Source organism: Leucoraja erinacea, chromosome 19, assembly GCF_028641065.1.
Source record: "Leucoraja erinacea ecotype New England chromosome 19, Leri_hhj_1, whole genome shotgun sequence".
Taxonomy (NCBI): Eukaryota; Metazoa; Chordata; class Chondrichthyes; order Rajiformes; family Rajidae; genus Leucoraja; species Leucoraja erinaceus.
The window spans coordinates 2896794-2924211 of NC_073395.1; the positions used below are offsets into that span (position 1 = coordinate 2896794).

Here is a 27418-nt window from a genome sequence, read left to right on the forward strand (position 1 = left end):
ACATGAAACGTCATGAAACATTACATTAAAGTGACGAGTGGATAGGATTGGGGACGTGTAAATATTGGGGGAGGGGGGAGGAGGGGGGGAAGGGGGGAGTCAGTCTACCTCACGACAGAAGGGGCAGGAGTTGTAGTTTGATAGCCACAGGGAAGAAGGACCTCTTGTGGCATTCATTAACACTATCCTACACACACACACACACACACACACACTCAGGGCAACTTACATTTATACCAAGCCAATTAACCTACAAACCTGTACGTCTTTGGAGTGTGGGAGGAAACCGGAGCACCCGGAGAAAACCCACGCGGACAAGGGGAGAACGTACAAACTTTACAGACACCACCCATAGTCAGGATCGAACTCACGCCTCTGGCGCTGAAAGCACCGTAAAGCAGCGACTCTACCGCTGCGCCACCGTGCGCCTATGGTTTGCTTACGGGTTCATTACTCACCATGAATATGTACGTTATCTGGATGAGAAATTACAGGTATGGGATTAAAATGAATAAATCGTACCAAATTCACATGGTGACTGCAGCAAGATGCAGGAAGACTTAAATAGCCATGCAGCATAGACAGATAACTAGTAAATTGACGTCAGTGCAGCAAAACTTCAGAACTTTCTTGGTGTTACAAAGTGTAATGAAGTTATTTACTTTTTGGAAAGTAGAAACCAAGTTAGGGCAAATATCTGGAAATGGAGATACGTAAGCAGCTACAAGAAGCTTCATCAATTATTAAAGTATCAAAGAGTTGAAAGTTATTGTATTGTATTGTATTGTATTCAAATTTATTGTCATGGTCTCAATTTGAGACAACGGAATGAATTTCCCTTACAGGCAGTATCATAAAAAAAAATCATAAAAAATAAATAAATAATAAATTAATAATAAAACATATTAAAAATAAAATTGAAATTGATTGGGGACGTGTCTGGGGTTCCCATTCCGAATCCGACCTTTCTGTCCTGGGCCTCTTCCATGTCCCACCGCAAATTGGAGGAGCAGCACCTCATATTTAGCTTGGGTAGTTCAGGTGTATGAACATTGGCTTCTCCAATTTCAGGTAGTCCTTGCTTTCTCCCTCCTTCCCCTCCCCTTCCCAGCTCTCCCACAGCCTACTGTATCTGTATCTGTATCTTCATTTCTTTTTCCCAACCTCCACCTCCTCCCCCCCCCCACCCCGCACCACATCAGTCTTAAGAAGGGTCTCGACCCGAAACGTCGCCTATTCCTTCGTTCCATAGATGCTGCCTCACCCGCTGAGTTTCTCCAGCATTTTTGTCTACCTTGGGGTTTATTTCTAAGTGAACAGAATATCAACGCATTGAAATAATGTTAATTTGATACAGAAGCTCTCTTTAACTGCATCGTGAAAGTATTGCATGCAGTTCTACTGCTAACAATGCGTAAATGATTGATATTCAGAAGGAAATGCTGCCTGTTTGCATCGTGGCCTGCTACGGTGATTCCAACTCAGAGGAACACGAGGTTGCAGAGAGTGGTGGACTCAGCCCGGTCCACCGCAACCACAGCCCTCCCCACCATTGAAAGCATCTACTCCAGGTGTTGTAGAGGCAGCTATCATTGAGGATCCCCAGCATCTGGCCACACGTGCCCTCTTCTCACTGCTGCCGTCGGGTAGGATGTGCAGAAGCCCAGAGACCCAGCCCACCCGCTTCAGGAACGCCCACCTTCCAACAACCATCAGGTTCTTGACCCCTAATCCTAGCTCAGCGATGGAACGCCATGGATCACCTGGTCACGGTGGTGATTATGGTGGCGCTGCCCTACAGCCAATGCAACGCCGGAGACCCTGGTTCGATCCTGACTCCGGGTGCTGTCTGTACAATGTTTGTACGTTCTCCCCGTGACCTGCGTAGGTTTTCTCCGAGATCTTCGGCTTCCTACCATGCTCCAAAGACGTACAGGTTTGTAGGTTAATTGGCTTGGTAAATGTAAAAAATATGCGTAGGGTAGTGTTAATGTGCGGGGATCGCTGGTCGGCGCGGACTCGGTGGGCCGAAGGGCCTGTTTCCGCGCTGTATCTCTAAACCAAACTAAACTGAACCTCTCTTGCAGGGCCATGAAGTTGTTTTCTAATCATATTTACACTATTGTCTTGTTTGTGCTAAGTCTTTTCATGTCTTGTAGAATTGATGTATTATTAAAGATAGATACAAAATGCTGGAATATATCTGTGGATTAGGCAGCATCTCTGGAGAAATGTATAAGTGGCTTTTCGAGTCGGGACACTCCTTCAGAAGTTATAATGTTTTATTATTAATGTTTTATGCGTCATTCCTAACTGTCACTGTAAAGTATGTCATGTTGGCACTTACGGGCGGAGCACCAAGGCAAATTCCTTGTATGTGAATACTTGGCCAATAAACCTATTCATTCATTCATTCAAGTTATGTATGCTTTATGTGTCGTGTTGGCCTCATCGATGAAACAAAGGCAAGCAAGATTTGCATTGTACCTCGCTGTGCCTGACTTCATTTGATATTTGCAAGCACGTGGCCAGGTTTAAGAGAACGCGTGTTGGAAAGACTAAGAAAATAGACACTAGACAATAGGTGCAGGAGTGGGCCATTCAGCCCTTCCAGCCAGCACCGCCATTCAATGTGATCATGGCTGATCATCCCCAAACAGTACCCCGTTCCTGCCTACTCCCCATATCTCCTGACTCCGCTATCTTTAAGAGCCTCATCTATCTCTCTCTTGAAAGTATCCAGATAAACTGGCCTCCACCGCCATCTGAGGCAGAGAATTCCACAGACAAAAGTGTGTCCTCGTCTCCGTTATAAATGGCTTACTCCTTATTCTTAAATTGTGGCCCCTGGTTCTGGACTCCATCAACATCGGGAACATGCTTCCTGCCTCTAGCATCTTAATAATCTTATATGTTTCAATAAGACCCCCCCTCATCCTTCCAACTAAGCAAACTGGAGCACTTGGTTAAGGATTGCATGTACTGTGGCCTCAATGGTGAAATATTGTAAAGAATCACAGCCCGGAATTTAAATGAGAGAAATCAACAGGTTAAATTTCCCTAAGAACAGAAGATCAGATGCCATTTAACTGCGTGCTGCTGTTTCACTTCAGCCAGAAATAGGACTTCACAGCATGCAATGTTGTACCTGTAAATGGAGGGGATGTGAGAACTGTGTGCAGTGTATTAGTTTGGTGAAATCCAATTTTACTTTCAAATCTGATTATTTGGAGCAGCCAGACATGAGGAGTGAGCTGGAAATTACAGATGGTGAATACGTGGTTTCTCTGACCACCATGTACTTGTTGTTCCACAGCACCCGCCAGGCACCAGAGGGTGGCCAGGAACATTAAACGAGTAGCTCCAGAAACACAGCTGTAGGGAGACTGAGGGCAGGCCCCTTGCCATCCTTGCCAAGGGGCACAGGGAGCAAGGCAGGGTGCCCAAGGAGCAGAGAAAATGCCAAGAACAAACAAAACTTTTTTCCTCATCTCCGTTCTAAATGGCTTACTCCTTATTCTTAAACTGTGGCCCCTGGTTCTGTACTCCCCCAACATCGGGACCATGTTTCCTGCCTCTAGTGTGTCCAAACCCTTAATAATCTTATATGTTTCAATAAGATATCCTCTCATCCTTCTAAATTCCAGTGTAGTCGGGATGATAGAAACATAGAAACATAGAAATTAGGTGCAGGAGTAGGCCATTCGGCCATTCGAGCCTGCACCGCTATTCAATATGATCATGGCTGATCATCCAACTCAGTATCCCGTACCTGCCTTCTCTCCATACCCCCTGATCCCCTTAGCCACAAGGGCCACATCTAACTCCCTCTTAAATATAGCCAATGAACTGGCCTCGACTACCCTCTGTGGCAGAGAGTTCCAGAGATTCACCACTCTCTGTGTGAACAAAGTTCTTCTCATCTCGGTTTTAAAGGATTTCCCCCTTATCCTTAAGCTGTGACCCCTTGTCCTGGACGTCCCCAACATCGGGAGCAATCTTCCTGCATCTAGCCTGTCCAACCCCTTAAGAATTTTGTAAGTTTCTATAAGATCCCCTCTCAATCTCCTAAATTCTAGAGAGTATAAACCAAGTCTATCCAGTCTTTCTTCATAAGACAGTCCTGACATCCCAGGAATCAGTCTGGTGAACCTATGATATCGGGGTCTCCGGCGTTGTAAGCGGTGTAAGGCAGCAACTCTACCGCTGCGCCACCGTGATGCCCTTCACGAAGATCACCTCACCGTCTCCTCTCTTCTCTTCTAAGGAGATCGACCGTGGCATTTCCAATTTATCCACATAACCACAGGAATCATTTCATAAATCTCCTCGACATCATCTCTAACGCTGTTACACTTTCCTTAACGTGTGATTATCATAAACTGACACGATATCCCACTTGTGATGGATTGGATTTGACAAGAATGGAATCAGGTAAAAATTTACATGAATCTAATTCTCAGAGGAAGAAATGTTGCTGGGAGCGGAATATTATTAACTGCATTTGCAGAGAACAAGAGAAACGCACAGAGATTTAGCTTGCGGTTTGTTATTGCCGCATGGACCGAGATACTGAGGCTTTTGTTTGCATGCCATCCAATCAAATCAGATAATATTATACATTCTTAGGTTACACAAAAAAGCTGGAGAAACTCAGCGGGTGCAGCAGCATCTATGGAGCGAAGGAAATAGGCAACGTTTCGGGCCGAAACCCTTCTTCAGACTGATCGGGGGCGGGGGTGGGGGGGGACAAGAAAGGGAAAAGGAGGAGTAGCCAGAAGGCTGGGGGATGGGAGGAGACAGCAGGGGGGCTGAGGAAGGGGAGGAGACAGCAAGGACTAACAAAATTGGGAGAATTCGATGTTCATGCCCCCGGGGTGCAGACTCCCCAAACGGAATATGAGGTGCTGTTCCTCCAATTTCCGGTGCTGCTCGCTGTGGCCATGGAGGAGACCCAGGACAGAGAGGTCGGAGACGGAGTGGGAGGGGGAAGTTGAAGTGCTGAGCCACCGGGGGTCAGCTGATCGCAACCTCCGCTTGGTCTCACCGATATAGATCTGCTGGCATCTAGAGCAGCGGACGCAATAGATGAGGTTATACATCTTCTTCTTGCGTATAGCGTGCACAGACTCAAGTTGTAGGACAACTTGTTCTATTTGATCTTATTTGGTCATGCACGCCGGGTTGATTGCATTCGTCGAAAAACAGGGCGGACCACGTGAAGGTTGCAATCTCCCACCCAATATTATACATGAATACAATTAAGCCAAACACAAGTACAGAAGGTAAAGTGAAGAGAAACATACCAAGTCAAGAGCCAAGAGTGTTTTATTGTTATATGTCACGGATGGGACAATGAAATACTTACTTGCTGCAGCACAACACAATATGTGAATATGTAAACATTGTATATAATGGGGGGGAAAAAAGAGAAAGTTCAATAAATAACAAATATAGTGCAAATAACAAATAATAATATAGTCTTTTGCAGTTCAGAGTTCAGAGCTTATTTGTTGTTATGTTTAACAGCCTGATGGCTGTGGGGAAGAAGCTGTTCCTGAACCTGGATGTTACAGTTTTCAGGCTCCTGTACCTTCTTCCTGATGACACGGAGAGATGAGTGTGTGGCCAGGATGGTGTGGGTCCTTGATGATGCTGGCTGCCTTTTTGAGGCAGCGACTGTGATAGATCCCTTCGACGGTGGGGAGGTCAAAGCCGGTGATGGACTGGGCAGTGGTGGCAACAGACTGCAGATATAGTTTCTCAGCATTGTAGCGTATCAGTTCCAGGGGGAAAGCCCAATGTCCGCAACGAGGTGAGTTGGAAAATCGGGCCTGTACCTCAGCTTATGGAAGGACTGTCTCTGGAAGAATCTGTTACTGAGTCTGCTATTCTCCACTTTCAAGCTTCTGTACCTTCGGCCCAGGGGATGCATTTTGCACTGTTTTAGTGATAACAATGTTATCATTAATTTTTTATCATTCATGTTTTATGTGTCATTCCTAACTGTCACTGTACGTCATGTTGTCACTTGCGGGCGGAGCACCAAGGCAAATTCCTTGTATGTGAATACTTGGCCAATAAACGTATTCATTCATTTATAGGGTTCCAAACATTAGGCTGGAGTGAAGAGAGCATGTCGGGGAAGGAGGGGGAGGTGCGAAGAGTCCTCATAGGACCTTAAGAAAGTAGTAGGCGGTGTTGTTTGTGCTCCCCCCCCCCGCCCCAACCGCTAATCAGTGGTCGTAACATTCTGTTGGCCATCAGAATCAAGGTCACCTTCGCCTATATGTACCTATGTCAGCCTTGGAGCTAAAGAATATAATGGGAGCTCACATATGTATTCCTGCCAATGTCGGGTAGACAAAAATGCTGGAGAAACTCAGAGGGTGAGGCAGCATCTATGGAGCGAAGGAATAGGTGACGTCGAGACCCTTCGTCAGACTGATGGTGGGGGGGGGGGGGGGGGGGGAAGGAGAAAGGAAGAGGCGGAGACGGTGGGCTGTGGGAGAGCTGGGAAGGGGAGGGGAAGGAGGGAGAAAGCAGGGACTACCTGAAATTGGAGAAGTCAATGTTCATACCGCTGGGGTGTAAACTACCCTAGCCAAATACGAGGTGTCAAGTCAAGTCAAGTCAAGTCAAGTTTATTTGTCACATACACATACGAGATGTGCAGTGAAATGAAAGAATTTGCGGTGGGCATGGAGGAGGCCCAGGCAGGGACAGAAAGGTCGGATACGGAATCCATGTCAGGCTCTGAAACCCAGGAACGCAGCCTGTCTGGTGAATAAATGCTTTTTTTTCGGGAAACACTGAATCGAACCTCTGGCTATGAGAAGCAGAGGGCAACACACCGTCGAAGGACCGAGCCCTGTAATTACTGCGTGTGCCGTTCTGCTGCGGCTTGTACTATGAGTTAACATTGCAAGTCCTAGTTTTCACATGATCGTTCTGGTCTCTGCCATGAATTTCTTCTGGAAGTGGCAGGTTCACTCTCCTCATGGGCAGGAGCTTGAACGGAAAGAGACGTTACCATGTTAATTTATATGGAAAATACCTTCCATCGATATATGCTCCATTTCCTTGGTGCAATGTACGAACAAAAGGAAAATGGGTATTAATGTTACAGTATCTTGCATCAGCTCATTGGAGACCCTCGGGCTATTTTTATTCAGATTTATTCTTGCACTAAACAATGTTCTCTCTAACTCGTACCTGTACATTGTGGACAGCTTAATTGTAATCACGTATAGTCTTTCCGCTGAATGGAGAGCAGGCAACAAGAAAAAGGCTTTTCACTGGATCTCGGTACACATGACAATAAACTAAACTGAACTAAGTGAAAAAAAAGAATTATGTCATCTATTTTCTGAACAAGAATGCTTTCTTATGAATGCGAATGGAGTCAGACTATAATGTTCCCAATGTTGGGGCGAGTCCAGAACCAGGGGCCACACAGTCTTAGAATAAAGGGGAGGTCATTTAAGACTGAGGTGAGAAAAAAGTTTTTCACCCAGAGAGTTGTGAATTTATGGAATTCCCTGCCACAGAGGGCAGTGGAGGCCAAGTCACTGGATGGATTTAAGAGAAAGTTAGATAGAGCTCTAGGGGCTAATCCTGGAGTCAAGGGATGTGGGGGGAAAGGCAGGCACGGGTTATTGATAGGGGACGATCAGCCATGATCACAGTGAATGGCGGTGCTGGCTCGAAGGGCCGGATGGCCTCCTCCTGCACCTATTTTCTATGTTTTTATGTTTCTATAATATAATTTAAAGAGGAATATGTAAGGTGGCACAGTGGTGCAGCGGGTAGAGCTGATGCCTCTCAGTTGCCAGAGACGCAGGTTCAACCCTGACCATGGGAGCTGCCTGTGTGGAGTTTGTATGTTCTCCCTGTGATCACATGGGTTTCCTCCGGGTGCTCCTGGTTTCCTTCCACATCTCAAGGACCTGTGGGTGTGTGGGGTCATTTGCCTCTGTAAAGAAAAAATATCTCCTAGTGTGTTGGGAGTGGATGTGGTGGGATAGCATAGAACTAATGTGAACGGGTGATCGATGGTGAGGCTGAAGGGCCTGTTTCCATGCTGTATCTCCGAGCTAAAATCATGATAGGAATAGATCAGGTAGATGCACAGAGTCTCTGGCCCAAAGGAGGGGAATCGAGAACCAGCGGACATATGTTTAAGGTGAAGGGGAAATCATAGAAACATAGAAACATAGAAAATAGGCGCAGGAGGAGGCCATTCGGCCCTTCGAGCAAGCACCGCCATTCATTGTGATCATGGCTGATCGTCCCCTATCAATAACCCGTGCCTGCCTTCTCCCCATATCCCTTGACTCCACTAGCCCCTAGAGCTCTATCTAACTCCCTCTTAAATCCATCCAGTGACTTGGCCTCCACTGCCCTCTGTGGCAGGGAATTCCATAAATTAACAACTCTCTGGGTGAAAAAGTTTTTTCTCACCTCAGTCTTAAATGACCTCCCCTTTATTCTTAGACTTAAGATTTAGTAGGAAACTGCGGGGTATCATTTGTGGTGGGTGTATGGAATGAGCTGGCAGAGGAGATAGTTGAGACAAGGACTATCGCAATGCTTAAGGAACATTGAAACAGGTACACGGACAGGACAGGTTTGGAGGGATATGGGCCAAATGCAGGCAGGTGGGGCTAGTGTAGCTGGGACGTGTTGGCCGGTGTGGGCAAGTTGGGTCGAAGGGCCTGCTTCCACGCTGTATTACTCTAAACTAAATTAAATGTAAGAGGAATGGAAGAATGTAAAAGGAGACATAGAAAGGATAAATGAGAGGGGAAAGGAAAAATGGCTCGTTCATCTGTTTATTTCCCCTGCCAAGGTCTCATATATTATTTTGCTATCCAATCTATCATCTAAAACCAGTATCTTAACCACTTTCATATCTAATGCTGAATGGCAGGAGCTGCATTAGGACTGAGTTAATGGGCTAGTTTAGTGCTGTGATGACATCATTCTCTTGGCCAGCGATAAGCCTATTCTAATGTTGAGGGGGCTAATTGAATTTTCTATTGTGAAGTAATCACTGGTGTACAGGGAGCTCGGATGGGTTTGAAGCAATCAAATCACTTCCCTGGTGTTGTTGCAAAATATCCGAAGCTAATCATCTGTCAGACTCCAACACTCCAAATTGTCAATGTATGGGGGTGGGGGGGGGGGGGGGAGGCTAGACAAAAAAGCCGGAGTAACTCAGCGGGACGGGCAGCATCTCTGGAGAGAAGATAGAATGGGCGATGTTTCGGGTCGAGATCCTTCTTCATCAATGTATGGGAGTGGCAAGGGGGAAACATAGAAATTAGGTGGGGTAGGCCATTCGGGGGCCATTCAATATGATCATGGCTGATCATAACAAAAAAGCCCCTTGGCCACAAGTAACTAACTCCCTCTTAAATATAGCCAATGACAGGCAGCATCTCTGTGGCAGAGAGAAGATTCACCACTCTCTGTGTGAAAAAAGTTTCCTCATCTCGGTTCTAAAGGATTTCCCCCTTATCCTTAAGCTGTGACCCCTTGCCCTGGACTTCCCCAACATCGGGAACAATCTTCCTAACATCGGGTACAAATGCTTCCGTTGCAAGTGGCAGAGGAATCCCCTCTCATTCCACTTCTTGTAATTGTTCGTTCCTATCAAGCTTTTGTGCTTTTGATGCAGCGGGTAGAGCTGCTGCCTTACAGCGCCAGAGACCCGGGTTCAATCCTGACTATGGGTGCCATCCAAATGGAGTTTGTACGTTCTCCCCGTGACCTGCGTGGGTTTTCTCCGAGATCTTCGGTTTCCTCCCACGCTCCAAAGGTGCACAGGGTTGTATGTTAATTGGCTTGGTGTAAATGTAAAATGAAGTGTGCATTTGTGGAATTCCCTGCCGCAGAGGGCAGTGGAGGCCAAGTCATTGGGTGGATTTAAGGAGAGAGTTAGATAGAGCTCTAGGGGCTAGTGGAGTCAAGAGATATGGGGATAAAGCAGGCACGGGTTATTGATTGGGGACGATCAGCAATGATCACAATGAATGGCGGTGCTGGCTCGAAGGGCCGGATGGCCTCCTCCTGCACCTATTGTCTATGTTTCTATGTTTCTAAAATTGTCCCTAGTTTGTCTAGGATGGTGTTAGTGTGCGGGGTGGACTTGGTGGGCCGAAGGGCCTGTTTCCACGCTGTATCTTTAAACTAAACATTACAATATTCTGTTTAAGAAGGAACTGCAGATGCTGGAAAATCGAAGGTAGACAAAAAAGCTGGAGAAACTCAGCGGGTGCAGCAGCATCTACGGAGCGAAGGAAATAGGCAACGTTTCGGGGCCGAAATCCTTATGGAAATAGGCAACGTTTCGGGCCGAAACCCTTCCGGGTTTCGGCCCGAAACGTTGCCTATTTCCTTAGCTCCATAGATGCTGCCTGACCCGCTGAGTTACTCCAGCACTCTGTGAAACGTCACCTATCCATGTTCTCCACAGATGCTGCCTGACCCGCTGAGTTACTCCAGCACTCTGTGAAATGTCACCTATCCATGTTCTCCACTGATGCTGCCTGACCCGCTGAGTTATGGTGCAGCAGCATCTATGGAGCGAAGGAAATAGGCAACGCTTCGGGGCCGAAATCCTTATGGAAATAGGCAACGTTTCGGGCCGAAACCCTTCCGGGTTTCGGCCCGAAACGTTGCCTATTTCCTTAGCTCCATAGATGCTGCTGCACCCTCTGAGTTACTCCAGCACTCTGTGCCTTGTTTTGCTGTTAGTGACATCCAGTTTCATATTCCACACAGATGGTATTGTGATGGAAATTGATATCATTCATGACCTTTTTGATTTCCACATAGGAAGGAGTCTATCTGTGGACCGATGGAACGGCAACTGATTTCACAAAGTGGAACCATGATCATCTTGAGGATAAAGACGAGAGAGAAAACTGTGTGAACATTAATTCTGAAGGTACATTACAATTGTTCATTGTATTAAGGTGTGTGTGTGTGTGTGTGTGTGTGTGTGTGTGTTGCCTATTTCCTTCAGTACAGTATTCTGAATGTATGGGTAAGTCAGTAGCTCTACCGCTGCACCAACGCACTTTGTGTCTTTTTTTGTAAATCGGCACCTGCAGTTCCTCGCTCCTACATTTTTCACTAATTCACCATTTCACTGGATATCCCGATTTGCCGTGACACTGCATGGGCGCTAGGTGAAACAGAATTCCGCAGCCTCTCTGATGTCGCAACAGATGAACTAAATTATTCCAGCACGTTGGCCTTTTTAAGTCTGTGATGAAAATTTATGGCTACACCTCGGCTTCCTGAAGCGTGAATATTCATTGGTTATCAAAGAGCTACTGCCACGTGGGTTTCCATCGAGTTCAATCAAACTCCAGTTCAAAAGGCGGACTCTTGTCAAGTCAGCTGCACCCCGCGCCCACCTTTAATCAGTGTGGCACAGGTTGGAACCCAGCCCACACTGGAGGGATGAAAGTCATCTTCATAAATGATGGCAGCACAGTTAGGCCAAACAAGTCTACTCCGCCATTCAAACATGGCTGATCTATCTCTCCCTCTCAACCCCATTCTCCTGCCTTCTCCCCGTAACCCCCGACACCCGTGCTAATCAAGTGTCTGTCAATCTCCGCCTGAAAAATACCCAATGACTTGGCCTCCACAGCCGTCTGTGGCAAACATAGAAACATGGAAAATAGGTGCAGGACTAGGCCATTCAGCCCTTCGAGCCTGCACCGCCATTCAATATGATCATGGCTGATCATCCAACTCAGTATCCCATCCCTGCCTTCTCTCCAGGCGGATCCATTAGCCACAAGGGCCACACCAACTCCCTCGGGTATCGCCAATGAACTGGCCTCAACGGTGGCAGAGAGGCCACACTCTCTGGTAAAAAATGGGGTTGAGAGGGAGAATCTCGATCCTAGCCCTCTTATTTAAACTGTGACCCCTAGTTCTGGACTTCCCCAAGATCGGGAATAACTGTCCTGCATCTAGCCTGTCCAACCCCAAAGAATTCCACAGATTCACTCTGAAAAGAAATTTCCTCATCCCTTCCTAAAGAACGTCCTTTAATTCTGAGGCCATGACCTGTAGTCGTAGACTCTAGTGGAAAAATCATCTCCACATCCACTCTATCCAAGCCTTTCGTTATTCGGTAAGTTTCTCTCCCTCTCAACCCCATGCTCCGCCTTTTGAACTGGAGTTTGATTGAACTCGATGGAAATCCACGTGGCAGTAGCTCTTTGATAACCAATGAATATTCAAGCTTCGATTTTCCAGCATCTGCAGTTCCTTCTTAAACACATGGTGTCTGTCTTGTCGCTTCTTGTGTTTCTTGTGCGTGGGGGTGGAAACAGGGGCCGCGATGTGAACGCTCTCTTCCTTGACCCCTGCGGCATGCTGAAGATGCGGTTTTAATCAACAGGACGGTTGCTCAAGCCAAGAGATAAAGCTAATAAAGACTTTCGATTCTTAGCTCGGCGCTGTTCACAAGCCTGCACACTTGGAGCTGAAATGCTGGAGGCTGAGGTGTGATGATGGAACAGGGCGATTGCTGTTTTAGACGCAAAGTCCCAGTGTGGGAATAGCAAGACTTCTGGTGACAGCGCGGTGGAACTCTGTGTAATACCTGTCCTGACAATGGCCAATCTGGTTTGACATTTTTCAAATTGACTGCGAACTTGGAATCCATGAAGAGAGATTTTAAATGAATCACTGTCGCATCAATCTCAAACAATGATTTCAATCAGTACAGCCCCCCCCCACACACACACACACACACACACACACACACTCACACACACACACACACACACACACACACCCACACACACACACACACACACACACACACACACACACACACACACACACACACACACACACACACACACACACACACACACACACACACACACACACACACACACACACACACACACACATACGCACACACACACACACACACACGCACACACACACACACACACACACACACACACACACACACACACACACACACACACACACACACACACACAGCACACACATGCGCACGCACGCACACACACACACACACGCACACACACACACACACACACACACACACACACACACACACACACACACACACACACACACACACACACACACACACACACACACACACACACACACACACACACACACACACACACACACACACACACACACACACACACACACACACACACAACACACACACACACACACACACACACACACACACACACACACACACACACACACACACACACACACACACACACACACACACACACACACACACACACACACACACCACACACCCAAACAAAATTTCCATCGCTAATCACTATTTATTCAAACATAAAATGACACTTCTAATGGGAAACGCATCTGTGAGGTTCTTCAATTTGGGCCTCTTTATAAAGTACAACAGTACAGGATAGACCCAAGATGCTGGAGTTACTCAGCGAGACAGACAGGACAGGCAGCATCTCTGGAGAGAAGGAATGGGTGACGTTTAGGGTTGACACCCTTTTTCAGACTGGTTAGGGATGGATGAGAGATATAGACGGTGATATGGGGAGATAAAGAACAATGAATGAAAGATATGCAAAAAAGTTACGATGATACAGGAAACAGGCTGGTTGTAAGGTGAAAATGAGAAGCTAGTGCGATTTGGCAGGACAGAACAGGAACGGGCCATTCTGTCCACAATGTCCGTGCTGAACAAGACCCCACGATAAACTAATCTTTTCAATTATAATATGACATTGTGTTCTCATATCAGCAAGAAACAATTAAGGGCCTGTCCCACTTACACGATTTTTGCGGTGACTTTCCGGCACCCGTCATGCGCCTGTACGGTCGTGAGTGGCCGCCCAAAGAGTCGTACCTTTTTCTGGTCACCGCTGGATTTTCAACGTTGAAAATTTTTGGCGACCTGTTGCGACTATGCCGGGTGCCGGCAGTCGCCGAACAAAATGGCGTAAGTGGGACAGGCGGTGTTATAGAGGGACTACGCGCGGTCCACGGGCGCCCTGCGGGATTTCCGGGACCGCTGGGCACCGCGGGGGGTGGAATGTATCCTGGACAAGGATTGTAATATAGTTGTATCGTATGTTAAACAAGTTAGTAAATTTGGTTACACAAAAAAGCTGGAGAAACTCAGCGGGTGCAGCAGCATCTATGGAGCGAAGGAAATAGGCAACGTTTCGGGCCGAAACCCGGAAGGGTTTCGGCCCGAAACGTTGCCTATTTCCTTCAGGATTTCGGGCCTTAAACGTTGCCTATTTCCTTCAGGGTTTCAGCCCGAAACGTTGCCTATTTCCTTCAGGGTTTCAGCCCGAAACTTTGCCTATTTCCTTCGCTCCATAGATGCTGCTGCACCCGCTGAGTTTCTCAGCTTTTTTGTGTAACCTTCGATTCTCCAGCATCTGCAGTTCCCTCTTAAACACAAGTTAGTATATTTGTTTGTCTTGTATTAGGGGGTGGGTTCTATCTTGTTTTAATGTGTTGTAAATACTATTTTAATATTTGAATAAATATCTTTGATTTAAAATAAACGATACGAGCACCACGGCAACTCCACACTTACCGCCCAACTTCATCTGTTTCATTTAGTTTTAGTTTTAGAGATACAGCACGGAAACAGGCCCTTTGGCCCACCGGGTCCGCGCTGACCAGTGATCCCCGCACACCAACACTACCCTGCACACACTAGCGACAATTGACAATTTTACCAAGCCAATTAGCCTACAAACCTGAGACCCGATAGGTCACCTATTCCTTCTCTCCAGAGATGCTGCCTGAACACGCTGAGTTATTCCAGCTTTTTGTGCCTATCTTCGGTGACAGCCTGCAAACCTGTTATATACCGTTCTTGTGTCCCTAGGTGGCATAGTGCCAGTCAATTGTTTGTGTCCACTAGAAACCTGTGAGCACCCGCTGAGTTTAAAAAGTCCCACATGGTTACACTGGTCACATCTATGGAGCGAAGGAAATAGGCGTGCAAACTCCGGAAATACAACGTTTCAGCAAACCTGAAGGAAATAGGCAATGTTTATCGAAATCCTGAAGGAAATAGGCAACGTTTCGGGCCGAAACCCTTCCGGGTTTCGGCCCGAAACGTTGCCTATTTCCTTCACTCCATAGATGCTGCTGCACCCGCTGAGTTTCTCCAGCTTTTTTGTGTAACCTTCGATTCTCCAGCATCTGCAGTTCCTTCTTAAACTCAGAGAACCACATAATTGAAGCCTTAGTCAGCCCTCTGAAAAGCTGCTATTTTTCTAAGCTAAGACGGCATTGGTAAGCTTATATATATTTTAGGCTAAATGCAATTTCCTTTGTAATTTTTGTACTGTTTGTCTCTGAAATATTTAATTATTCCAGCTTTTGCAGGTGACAGCAATGACAACCCGGAGAAAACCCACACGGTCAATTACAAACTCCGACAGTCATCCAGGATCCAATCCAAATTACGTTTTTACTTGAGGTAATATTAGTAATGGGACTTCCATCCAATACTTTTATTTGATCCTTCTATAAAATTATTGTTATTATAAAACTCATTTAGATTTATTATCATTACGGTTCGATCTTCAACTTTAATATTAAATTTAATCTCCCCCAAGCTTTTCAACATATTTTCATGAAAGCTGTCAGAATCCTTTTTCAACCTCCCCAGATACAGGTAATTTTGTTTCTTGTTTTCCCCAAAGTAGCCTTGGTAGACAAAAATGCTGGAGAAACTCAGCGGGTGCAGCAGCATCTATTAAGGGAAGGAAATAGGCAACGTTTCAGGCCGAAACCCTTCTTCAGACTGAATGGTTTCAGCCTGAAACGTTGCCTATTTCCTTCGCTCCATAGATGCTGCTGCACCCGCTGAGTTTCTCCAGCGCTTTTGTCTACCTTCGATTTTCCAGCATCTGCAGTTCCTTCTTGAACACCAACTATATAATAGTTGTAACAAGCATATAATAACAAGGAACCTGTATGAAGGAACTGCAGATCCCTTGTGGCTAAAGAGATCAGTGGGTATTGAGAGAAGGCAGGTACAGGATACTGAGTTGGATGATCAGCCATGATCATATTGAATGGCGGTGCAGGCTCGAAGGGCCGAATGGCCTACTCCTGCACCTATTTTCTATGTTTCTATGTTTCTATTTAAACCGAAGGTAAACACAAAATTCAGTAGGGGGCTATGAGTGGGGACCAGATTTGGAGACAGGAGCCATTGTGTTGGGGGTTGGTGTCCAGAGGAACATGTTCATTCATAGCGAAAATAGACACAAAGTGCTGGAGTAACTCAGCGGGACAGGCAGCGTCTCTGGAGAGAAGGAATGGGTGACGTTTCGGGGTCGAGATTCTTCACAGATGCTGGTTTACAAAAGAAAGATACAAAGTGCTGAAGCAAGGCAAGAATTTCATTGTCCTGTCAGGGACACATGACAATAAACTCTCTTGAACTCTTGTACTTGAACTTGAAGTGCTGGAATAACTCAAGCGGGTCAGGCAGCATCTCTGGAGATAGTTGACATTTCGGTTCAGGAATTTTCTTCCGAATATAAAATCATGTATGTTGTGTGTAAAACAACACGGGGGGTATGGATAGGGTGAAGGCACAGAGTCTTTTATCCCAGGTAGCGGAATCATAAACAGAAGGACGTATGTTTAAGGTGAGAGGGGCAAGATTTAATAGGAACCCAGGGGACATTTTTTCACTTATAGGGAGGTGGAACGAGCTGCCATAGGAGGTAATTGAGGCAGGTACTCTAACAGCATTTACGAGACACTTCGACAGAAACATGGATAGGTAAAATTCAGAGGGATATTGTTAAAACTCGTGCAAATGGGACGAGGTTAGATGGGGCATCTTGAAAGGCCAGTTTCCTGAGCTGCATGACTTTATGAAGTTGGTGGCAAAAACAGGGAAGCAGACTATTATCTAAATGGTGGCCGACTAGGAAAAGGGGATATGCAGCGAGACCTGGGTGTCATGGTACACCAGTCATTGAAAGTAGGCATGCAGGTGCAGCAGGCAGTGAAGAAAGCGAATGGTATGTTAGCTTTCATAGCAAAAGGATTTGAGTATAGGAGCAGGGAGGTTCTACTGCAGTTGTACAGGGTCTTGGTGAGACCACACCTGGAGTATTGCGTACAGTTTTGGTCTCCAAATCTGAGGAAGGGCATTATTGCCATAGAGGGAGTGCAGAGAAGGTTCACCAGACTGATTCCTGGGATGTCAGGACTGTCTTATGAAGAAAGACTGGATAGACTTGGTTTATACTCTCTAGAATTTAGGAGATTGAGAGGGGATCTTATAGAAACTTACAAAATTCTTAAGGGGTTGGACAGGTTAGATGCAGGAAGATTGTTCCCGATGTTGGGGAAGTCCAGGACAAGGGGTCACAGCTCAAGGATAAGGGGGAAATCCTTTAAAACCGAGATGAGAAGAACTTTTTTCACACAGAGAGTGGTGAATCTCTGGAACTCTCTGCCACAGAGGGTAGTCGAGGCCACAGTTCATTGGCTATATTTAAGAGGGAGTTAGATGTGGCCCTTGTGGCTAAGGGGGTCAGAGGGTATGGAGAGAAGGCAGGTACCGGATACTGAGTTGGATGATCAGCCATGATCATATTGAATGGCGGTGCAGGCTCGAAGGGCCGAATGGCCTACTCCTGCACCTGATTTCTATGTTTCTATGTTTCTATGTTTCTATGACACTATAAAGGGCCTGTCCCACTTACGCAACTTTTTTCGGCAACTTGCCGGCACCCGTCATAGTCGCAGCCGGTGGTGGAAAATGTTCAACATGTTGAAAATCCAGCGGCGACCAGAACAAGGGGCGACTCTTTGGGCGACTACTCTCGACCATGCAGGCGACACCCGACACATTATGGCAGGTGTCGAAGAAATCGCGTAAGTGGGACAGGCCCTTAACTATTCGTGCCGTCGATGCCTCCTCTGCGCAAACGGCTCAAATGCATCTCCTACATTTAACGGAAAAGTAAATAACATTACCCGCAAGACAAGGGCTGGGCAATGTCAGGACGTTGAGTTTGAGGCATTGAAAAGTCTTTAACAGCTGGCTCGCATTTGGCAAGGGAGAAGGGGGCAGTAGTTGAACACATCTGTAAATAACCTTCAGACAACATCTGTGCAATTAAATTGTGAATCTGTTGATTAGTTCTGAAGAGCTCCCATTTCACTATTCCCAATCTTCCAAAACCGACAGTAGTTTCCTACGCAATCTCTGGAACTCCTGCACAGAGGGTAGTTGAGGCCATCTGTTGGCAATTTAAGAGGGAGTTAGATGTGGCACTTGGGGCTAAAGGGATCAGGGGGTATGGAGAGAAGGCAGGTACAGGATACTGAGTTGGATGATCAGCCCATATTGAATGGCGGTGCATGCTCGAAGGGCCGAATGGCCTACTCCTGCACCTAATTTCTATGTTTCTATGTTCCTATGTTTCCATCCTGGGTTTTAAGAGTCTATCATGTCATTCACTGATATATTTGTTCAAGAAAGAACTGCAGATGCTGGAAAATCGCAGGTAGACACAAAATTGCTGGAGAAACTCAGTGGGTGCTGCAGCATCTATGGAGTGAAGGGAATAGGCGACGTTTCGGGGCCGAAACCCTTGGAAGGAAATAGGTAACGTTCGGCCCGAAACGTTGCCTATTTCCTTCGCTCCATAGATACTGACGTACCCGCTGAGTTTCTCCAGCAATTTCGTCTACCAGCTGATATATTTGTCAGATTACTTATGATCTCCCACCCTAAGGGGAAATGGCGATTTGGTGCCTGGCATGTTAATAAGCTAACACCTGGATTTAAATTCTGCAGAAGAACTGATCAGTCCATAAAACTATAGAAGCTGTGCACACTGATCAATGCACGGTAGCTGGGGACACGATGTATCACACAAGGAGTGAACTGCATTGATCGACTAATGCATTAAGAGACTGGGGTGGCGCGGGAACAAACACATTTCACCGTGTGTCGTTAGAAGTAGACCCGCATGCATCACCCGCGTCCTTTCTCCCCACCCTCCCATATTGGAAGTGGCTCCGTCACAGAAGCATGGCCCCCAAACGCAGCCTCAAGTGACATTAGACAATAGACGAACAGACAATAGGTGCAGGACTAGACCATTTGCCCCTTCAAGCCAGCACCGCCATTCAATGGCTGATCATCCCCAATCACTACCCTGTCCCTGCCTTCTCCCCATATCCCCTGACTCCGCTATTTTTAAGAGCCCTATCTAGCTCTCTCTTGAAAGCATCCAGAGAACCTGCCTCCACCGCCCTCTGAGGCAGAGAATTCCACAGACTCACCACTCTCTGTGAGAAAAAGTGTTTCCTCATCTCCGTTCTAAATGGCTTACCTCCTTATTCTTAAACTGTGTGTGTGGCCCCTGGTTCTGGACTCCCCCAACATCGGGAACATGTTTCCTGCCTCTAGCGTGTCCAAACCCTTAACAATCGTATATGTTTCAATGAGATGCCCTCTCATCCTTCTAAACTCCAGAGTGTACAAGCCCAGCTGCTCCATTCTCTCAGCATATGACATTCCCGCCATCCCGGGAATTACTCTTGTAAACCTACGCTGCACTCCCTCAATAGCAAGAATGTCCTTCCTCAAATTAGGGAATCAAAACTGCACACAATACTCCAGGTGTGGTCTCACTAGGGCTCTGTACAACTGCAGAAGGACCTCTTTGCTCCTATATTCGATTGCTCTTGTTATAAAGGCCAACATCTGCCGTGACACGGGTGGCTGCTTGGGGGAATGCTCTGTACGATCAGCTTTGGGCAGCCGCCAGCTATGTCCTCGGCTCGGCATCGCTGGTGAAGTTTTATTCTCCACCAAACGGGGGATAGGAAAATAAAGGCTTGAGATGAATTCCAGAAGCAACAAAGGAGACTTGACTCCACTGTAATGAATCCCTTTGTGTCCCATCCCCCGCTGTCGCTTGGCTGAAAGTTTCATTATGCCGGCTGCTTCAAGACAGAAATCATTTGTGTCCCTGCGCTTGTGCCTGGCAGGTCAGGGGGTTGCAAGGATGCACTGGCAGGCACTTCAAATTAAAATGATACAATCGCACGGAGATGAAACACTGGATGGTTTTGAACTCGGAGCTGACAGCGGGAGTTGCGTCTGAGCTGCCGGCCCAACGTGCTTGTCTGAGAGACATCAGCGATTCCCATAGGTGGGTCAGATTCAATCCACATATTCAATCCACAAATCAAGGGAAGGTACCCCACGCCAGGGGGCCACATGAGTGGGGGGCTTTTTTGTGGAACTTGGAAGACTTGTGAACGGTGTTGGGCGGTCTCTGTGGCTGATGGGGATGTCGGATGGAGTTTTCACACTGTGTACACATTGTATATATTTATTACTTGGACAGGGGCCACAGGGTGGCACGGGTGGGTGGGGGTGGCTTTGGTGAAATTTGACAAATGTTAAAAAATTGTACTGGAAAAATTTGTATAGTCTCCGAAAATGTCGGATGAATTTTGTTTGTTTGAATGGTTCAGGAATTGTATATATTTATCAATTGAATAAAGTCTATTTTGAAGAAATAATAATAATAATAATAATAATAATAATAATAATAATAATCTTATTTATATAGCACATTTTTAGTCAACTTGCATTGACCCCAAAGTGCTTCACATAATTACATTACATTACACACAGGCAAAGGTGGGTGAAGTGTCTTGCCCCAAGGACACAACGACAGTATGCACTCCAAGCGGGATTCGAACCGGCTACCTTCTGGTCGCCAGCCGAACACTTAGCCCATTGTGCCATCCGTCGTCCCCGATGCTGCTGCACCCGCTGAGTTACTCCAGCACTCTGTGAAACGTCACCTATCCATGTTCTCCACAGATGCTGCCTGACCCGCTGAGTTACTCCAGCACTCTGTGAAACGTCACCTATCCATGTTCTCCACAGATGCTGCCTGACCCGCTGAGTTATGGTGCAGCAGCATCTATGGAGCTAAGGAAGTAGGCAACGTTTCGGGCCGAAATCCTTCTGGAAATAGGCAACGTTTCGGGCCGAAACCCTTACGGGTTTCAACCCGAAACGTTGCCTATTTCCTTAGCTCCATAGATAATAATAATAATAATAATAATAATCTTATTTATATAGCACATTTTCAGTCAACTTGCATTGACCCCAAAGTGCTTCACATAATTACATTCCATTACACACAGGCAAAGGTGGGTGAAGTGTCTTGCCCCAAGGACACAACGACAGTATGCACTCCAAGCGGGATTCGAACCGGCTACCTTCCGGTCGCCAGCCGAACACTTAGCCCATTGTGCCATCTAATTAAAAATTTTTTTTTTAAAGATTCAATCCACATAAGGAGCTGCTGAGGCAATACCCAAGGGGCCTCGACACAAAATGCTGGAGTAACTCAGCGGGACAGGCAGCGTCTTTGGTGAGAAGGAATGGGTGACGTTTCAGGTCGAGACCCTTCTTCAGAACCCGTCTGAAAAATGGCCCATTCCTTCTCTCCAGAGACGCTGCCTGTCCCGCTGAGTTACTCCAGCATTTTGTGTCTATCTTTGGTTTAAACCGGCATCAGCAGTTCCTTCCTACATTCAAGGGAGCTCGTTGGAAAGGTAAGGAAATCAAGCATGGCATTCAGCCAGAAGCATTAGGTTAAATGGGATGAAGGAGATGGCTTGAGAAGAGCAGAAAGATTGGCAGCAACTGGGGAAATCTGTACTCCTTCTGGCTCCACAGAAATCCTTATAATAACATTGCAAACAATATTACAAATAAAATTAATTCATACCAAACAAGCTGTATAGAGTCACACAACATGGAAACAGGCCCTTCAGCCCAACTGGTCCATGCCGACCTAGGTGCCCGATCTAAGCTAGTCCCATTTACCAGTCAGAAGAAGGGTCTCGACCCAAAAGGCCACCTATTCTTTTTCTCCAGAGATGCTGCCTGACCTGCTCAATTACTCCAGCACATATTTGCCCATATTTGATACATATTCCCAGCCTTTTTCGTCCCATTTACCCCAGGCGACTTTCAGGGCAAATACCAATGTTATTTCATTTATTTATGGGGGTGGGAGATTGCAACCTTTACAGTGGCCCACCCTGTTTCGACGAATGCAATCAACCTGGCGTGAAGACAAACATAGAAACATAGAAACATAGAAAATAGGTGCAGGAGTAGGCCAGTCGGCCAATCGAGCCTGCACCGCCATTCAATATGATCCCCTGGCTGATCATCCAACTCAGTATCCCGGTACCTGCCCTTGGTCTAAACCCTCTGATCCCCTAGCCACATAAAACTCCCTCTTAAATATAGCCAATACCTGGCCTCGACTACCCTCCTGCGGCAGAGATTCCGAGATTCACCACTCTCTGTGTGAAAAAGTTATTCACATCTCGTGTTTCTACTTTCCCCCTTATCCTTAAGCTGTGACCCCTCCTGGACTTCCCCAACATCGGGAACAATCTTCCTGCATCTAGCCTGTCCAACCCCTTAAGAATTTTGTAAGTTTCTATAAGATCTCCTCTCAATCTCCTAAATTCTAGAGAGTATAAACCAAGTCTATCCAGTCTTTCCTCATAAGACAGTCCTGACATCCCAGGAATCAGTCTGGTGAACCTTCTCTGCACTCCCTCTATGGCAATAATGTCCTTCCTCAGATTTGGAGACCAAAACTGTACGCAATACTCCAGGTGTGGTCTCACCAAGACCCTGTACAACTGCAGTAGAACCTCCCTGCTCCTATACTCAAATCCTTTTGCTATGAAAGCTAACATACTATTCGCTTTCTTCACTGCCTGCTGCACCTGCATGCCTACTTTCAATGACTGGTGTACCATGACACCCAGGTCTCGCTGCATCTCCCCTTTTCCTAGTCGGCCACCATTTAGATAATAGTCTGCTTTCCGGTTTTTGCCACCAAAATGGATAACCTCACATTTATCCACATTATACTGCATCTGCCAAACATTTGCCCACTCACCCAGAAGATCAAACAGAACAAGTTGTCTTACAGATTTAGGCTGTGCACGCCGTACGTATGAAGGAGAAGAAGACTTATTTATGAACAACTAATGATGAACAGAGACCGGTATACCAGAACCAAACACAGTCAGTCAATGAGAGAATCAACAAACGTACCCCCTGGGTAGGTGAAATTTACCCCAGGTTGGGTACCCTTGGTCTAAACCTTGTACCTATTTAAAAATGTCTTTTAAATGCTGTTCTAATACCTCCCTCAATTACCTCCTCTGGCAGCTCATTCCGTATTCCAGCACCCTCTGAGTGAAAAAGTTGCCCCTCATGTTTCTACTAACTCTTTCCCCTCTCAAAAATCTAGAATCTAGAAAGACACTTCTATGCTCAATGCCAATGACCAGAATGTAATGGAAATATGCTTTAACTATGAGCACCAACACTCAACCACATCCACCCACTCACCTGAACCAGGTGAAGCACCTGGTACACCCTGTAAATATTCCCAAATAAATGAGAGCAGGTGGGTCGGCAAGGTTGACAGAGTAAGCTCAGTGCTTTGATCAGCGTTGATTTGTCAATGTTTAAGAAGGAACTGCAGATGCTGGAAAACCGAAGGTAGGTGAAAACGCTGGAGAAACTCAGCGGGTGCAGCAGCATCTATGGAGCGAAGGAAATAGGCGACGTTTCGGTGCCGAAACCCTGAAGGAAATAGGCGACGTTTCGGGCCGAAACCCTTCCGGGTTTATGGAGCGAAGGAAATAGGCAACGTTTCAGTGCCTAAACCCTGTAGGAAATAGGCAACGTTTCGGGCCGAAACCCTGTAGGAAATAGGCGACGTTTCGGGCCGAAACCCTGAAGGAAATAGGCGACGTTTCGGGCCGAAACGTCGTCTATTTCCTTCGCTCCATAGATGCTGCTGCACCCGCTGAGTTTCTCCAGCACTTTTGTCTCCCTTCGATTTTCCAGCATCTGCGGTTACTTCTTAAGCATTCAGACTCTGAAACATCATTTTATATAATGCTTTCAGGTCTCCCCTCAGCCGCTGATCCTCCAGAGAAAACAGGCCAGGTTTGTGCAACGTCTCCATGTAGCAAAGACAAGACTTAACAATTTCATCACGTGCATCGTCGATCGTGTGCAACAGACTGAATAATTGCTGGGAAAAGCGATAGTAGAAGAAAATTGGGAAATTACCACATGGATTGCAAAGTGCCGTGATTTTTTATTCCCGGTCCCAAATGGATCTCATTCACTCACACCTCGGCTTTTCTCATCATTAGTTAAAGGAAACTGCCTCTCCAGGTCCTAGTCTATGGTGTGTGGCGCTAGGGAATAATACCGCTCGCTTTCATGTTTGTTACAATTCGCCCCTTATCACTGTTCTTCCTTCTTCCCACTGACGTTCCTCTAGGAAGGAGATGAGGAGGAATTTCTTTAGTCAGAGGGTGGTGAATCTGTGGGATTCTGCGCCGCAGAAGGCTGTGGAGGCCACAAGTCAGTGGATATATTTAAGGCAGAGATAGATAGATTGTTGATTAGTGCGGGTGTCAGGGGTTATGGGGAGAAGGCAGGAGAATGGGGATAGGAGGGAGAGATAGGTCAGCCATGATTGAATGGCAGAGTAGACTGGATGGGCCGAATGGCCTAATTTTGCTCCTATCATTTATGGACTTATGACCTCATGAGAACTGCAGATGCTGGTTAAATCGAAGGTAGACACAAAATGCTGGAGTAACTCAGCGGGTGAGGCTGCATCTCTGGAGAGAAGGAATGGGTGACGTTTTGGGTCAAGACCCTTCGAAGCGAAGGAATAGGTGAACCGGAACGTGGCCCATTCCTTCTCTCCATAGATGCTGCCTCACCCGCTGAGTTACTCCAGCATTTTGTGTCCACCTCTTTCTAGTATGTTCCACTTTTACAGGTCTAGCCAAAGTGAGATGACCAAACCACCCCCCAGGCACAGGTCCTCACCTCCTCTAATTGTCACAAACTTGATCCCTTCTACTGAGGCCTTCCCCCTGCCCCCACCCCCATAATGGCAAGCCCAGATCATGAACCCAGCCCTTGACAAGAGACAATAGACAATAAGTGCAGGCCCTTCAAGCCAGCACCGCCATTAACTGTGATCACGGCTGATCATCCCCAATCAGTACCCCGTTCCTGCATTCTCACCATATCCCCTGACTCCGCTATCTTTAAGAGCTCGATCTAGCTCTCTCTTGAAATTGGCCTCCACCGCCCTCTGAGGCAGAGAATTCCACAGACTCACCACTCTCTGCGAGAAAAAGTGTTTCCTCGTCTCCGTTCTAAAAGGCCTACTCCTTATTCTTAAACTGTGTGGCCCCTGGTTCTGGACTCCCCCAACATCGGGAACATGTTTCCTGCCTCTAGTGTGTCCAACCCCTTAATGATCTTATATGTTTCAATAAGGTGCCCTCTCATCCTTCTAAACTGTGGCCCCTGGTTCTGGACTCCCCCAACATCGGGAACATGTTTCCTGCCTCTAGCGTGTCCAACCCCTTAAGAATCTTATGTGTTTCAATAAGGTGTCCTCTCATCCTTCTAAACTCCAGAGTGTACAAGCCCAGCTGCTCCATTCTTTCAGCATATGACAGTCCCGCCATCCCTATCTACCTCTCTCTTGAAAGCATTCAGAGAACCCGCCCTCTGAGGCAGAGAATTCCACAGACTCACCACTCTCTGTAATAGACAGAGAATTGATACAAAAAAATCAAGACCCCGCTTGAACATCATATAGTGTAGCAATACCGAACATGAATTGATTTATTGACAATAAAGTGTAGTTACGGGCTGGTCACTTCACCAAGCTACTGCTGATTCTTTCATTTTATCTCCTGTCAGCCATCCACTTAAATTGGCAAATCTAAAATCTCTTCACGTACCTGGACGAGTGAGCGCTGGAGGGGAGTTGCTGGTCTGCATCGGCCGCTGGGCAACAGAACTGGTGCAAAACGTTCTCGTTTCTGTGGGAGGAGATGGTACGAAATAGACATTAATCGAGTTCTTGTGTGTTACCAGATAAAGATCAACTAGCTGCCAAGGTGAATTTATCAGAAGGAATGAGCTTACAAATCATAGTTGTTCAACAGAGAGAGGGAGATGCAAGCTGTGGGAGAACAAATCAAACTGCGGTGGGGACTCAGCGGGTCAGGCAGCATCTGAGGAGGCCATGGGATGCTCAATATTTCTCATCTCGCATTTCGCTTGGGCAACTTACAACGCAGCGAGTGGTATGAATATTGATTTCTCTAACTTCAATCCCTGCATCCCCTCTCTCTCCATCTTCCCCCCGCCCAAGTCCACCAGCTTCTCGTTCTCACCTAGCTACAGCTAACAATGGCCAGTTTCCTTTGTCATTGTTACTTTTTTGCATATCTTTCATTTATTTGCAAGTCTGAAGAAGGGTCTCGACCCAAAACGTCGCCCATTCCTTCCCTCCACAGATGCTGCCTCACCCGCCGAGTTACTCCAGCATTTTGTGTCTACCTCAATTTAACCCAGCGTCTGCAGTTCTTTCTTGCACTCTTTCATTTATTTATTCTGCATCTCTCTGCATCATCGTCTATATCTCTCGTTTCACCTTCCCCCTGACTTTCAGTCTGAAGAAGGGTCTCGACCCGAAGCCTCAGTGGGCCTGTCCCACTTGCGTGCGATTGCGTGCGTTTGGCGCGACCAAACGGAAGCGAAGTTCAGGCGAAGTTCGCGCTAAGTTCGTGCTAAATTCACGCGTGACGTCATTTGCGTCATGCCTACCAATCAGCTGGGCAGGAGGCGGGCTGACTGAATTTGGGCGGTGACGTCATCACGCAAAGCGCCACGTCATCGCGCAATGCCACGCGCTAGGCGTACGCCGTCAAGACCCTGCGTACAACCGTGTGTGCCGACAGGCCGTTGGCGCTCGAAGATTTCGGCCACTGCAAGAATTTCGGAGCCCCGCTCGATGTCGGGACCAGCCCAGCACAACTCCGCGCTTCTAAGTGGGAGCGGCCCCGCGCGGCCATATGGTGCCAGTACGCCTCAAGCGATCACGAGGTCGCGTAATACGCGAGCCAAGGTCGCGTAAGTGGGACAGGCCCTTCACTCATTCCTTCTCTCCAGAGACGCTGCCTGTCCCGCTGAGTTACTCCAGCACTTTGTGTCCATCTTCAGCAGTTTGTGTTGTTAGCCGCAGATTGCAGCGTCTGCAGTTCCTTGCATCTGGCAATCTGAGGGAGATGGCACCATTCCCCATTTACCTGGGTAAAACTAAGACCACGGAGATAGGTGTATAAGAGACTGCAGACGCCGGAATCGGGAGCAAAACGAAAAATGCCGGAGGAACTCATCGGGTCAGGCAGCATCCGTGGAAGGAATGGACAG

At 46.9% G+C, this 27418-nt stretch overlaps 1 protein-coding gene across 1 annotated transcript in view; it reads right to left on the reverse strand.

Moving 5' to 3' along the window:
- LOC129706533 (IQ motif and SEC7 domain-containing protein 3-like) overlaps window positions 1-27418 on the reverse strand; it is a 163086-nt gene that overhangs the window by 52241 nt on the left and 83427 nt on the right. The window contains exon 2 of the mRNA XM_055650897.1: window positions 25942-26022. Within this exon, the coding sequence (XP_055506872.1) occupies window positions 25942-26022 (81 nt within the window). The remainder of the gene's footprint in view (window positions 1-25941; window positions 26023-27418) is intronic.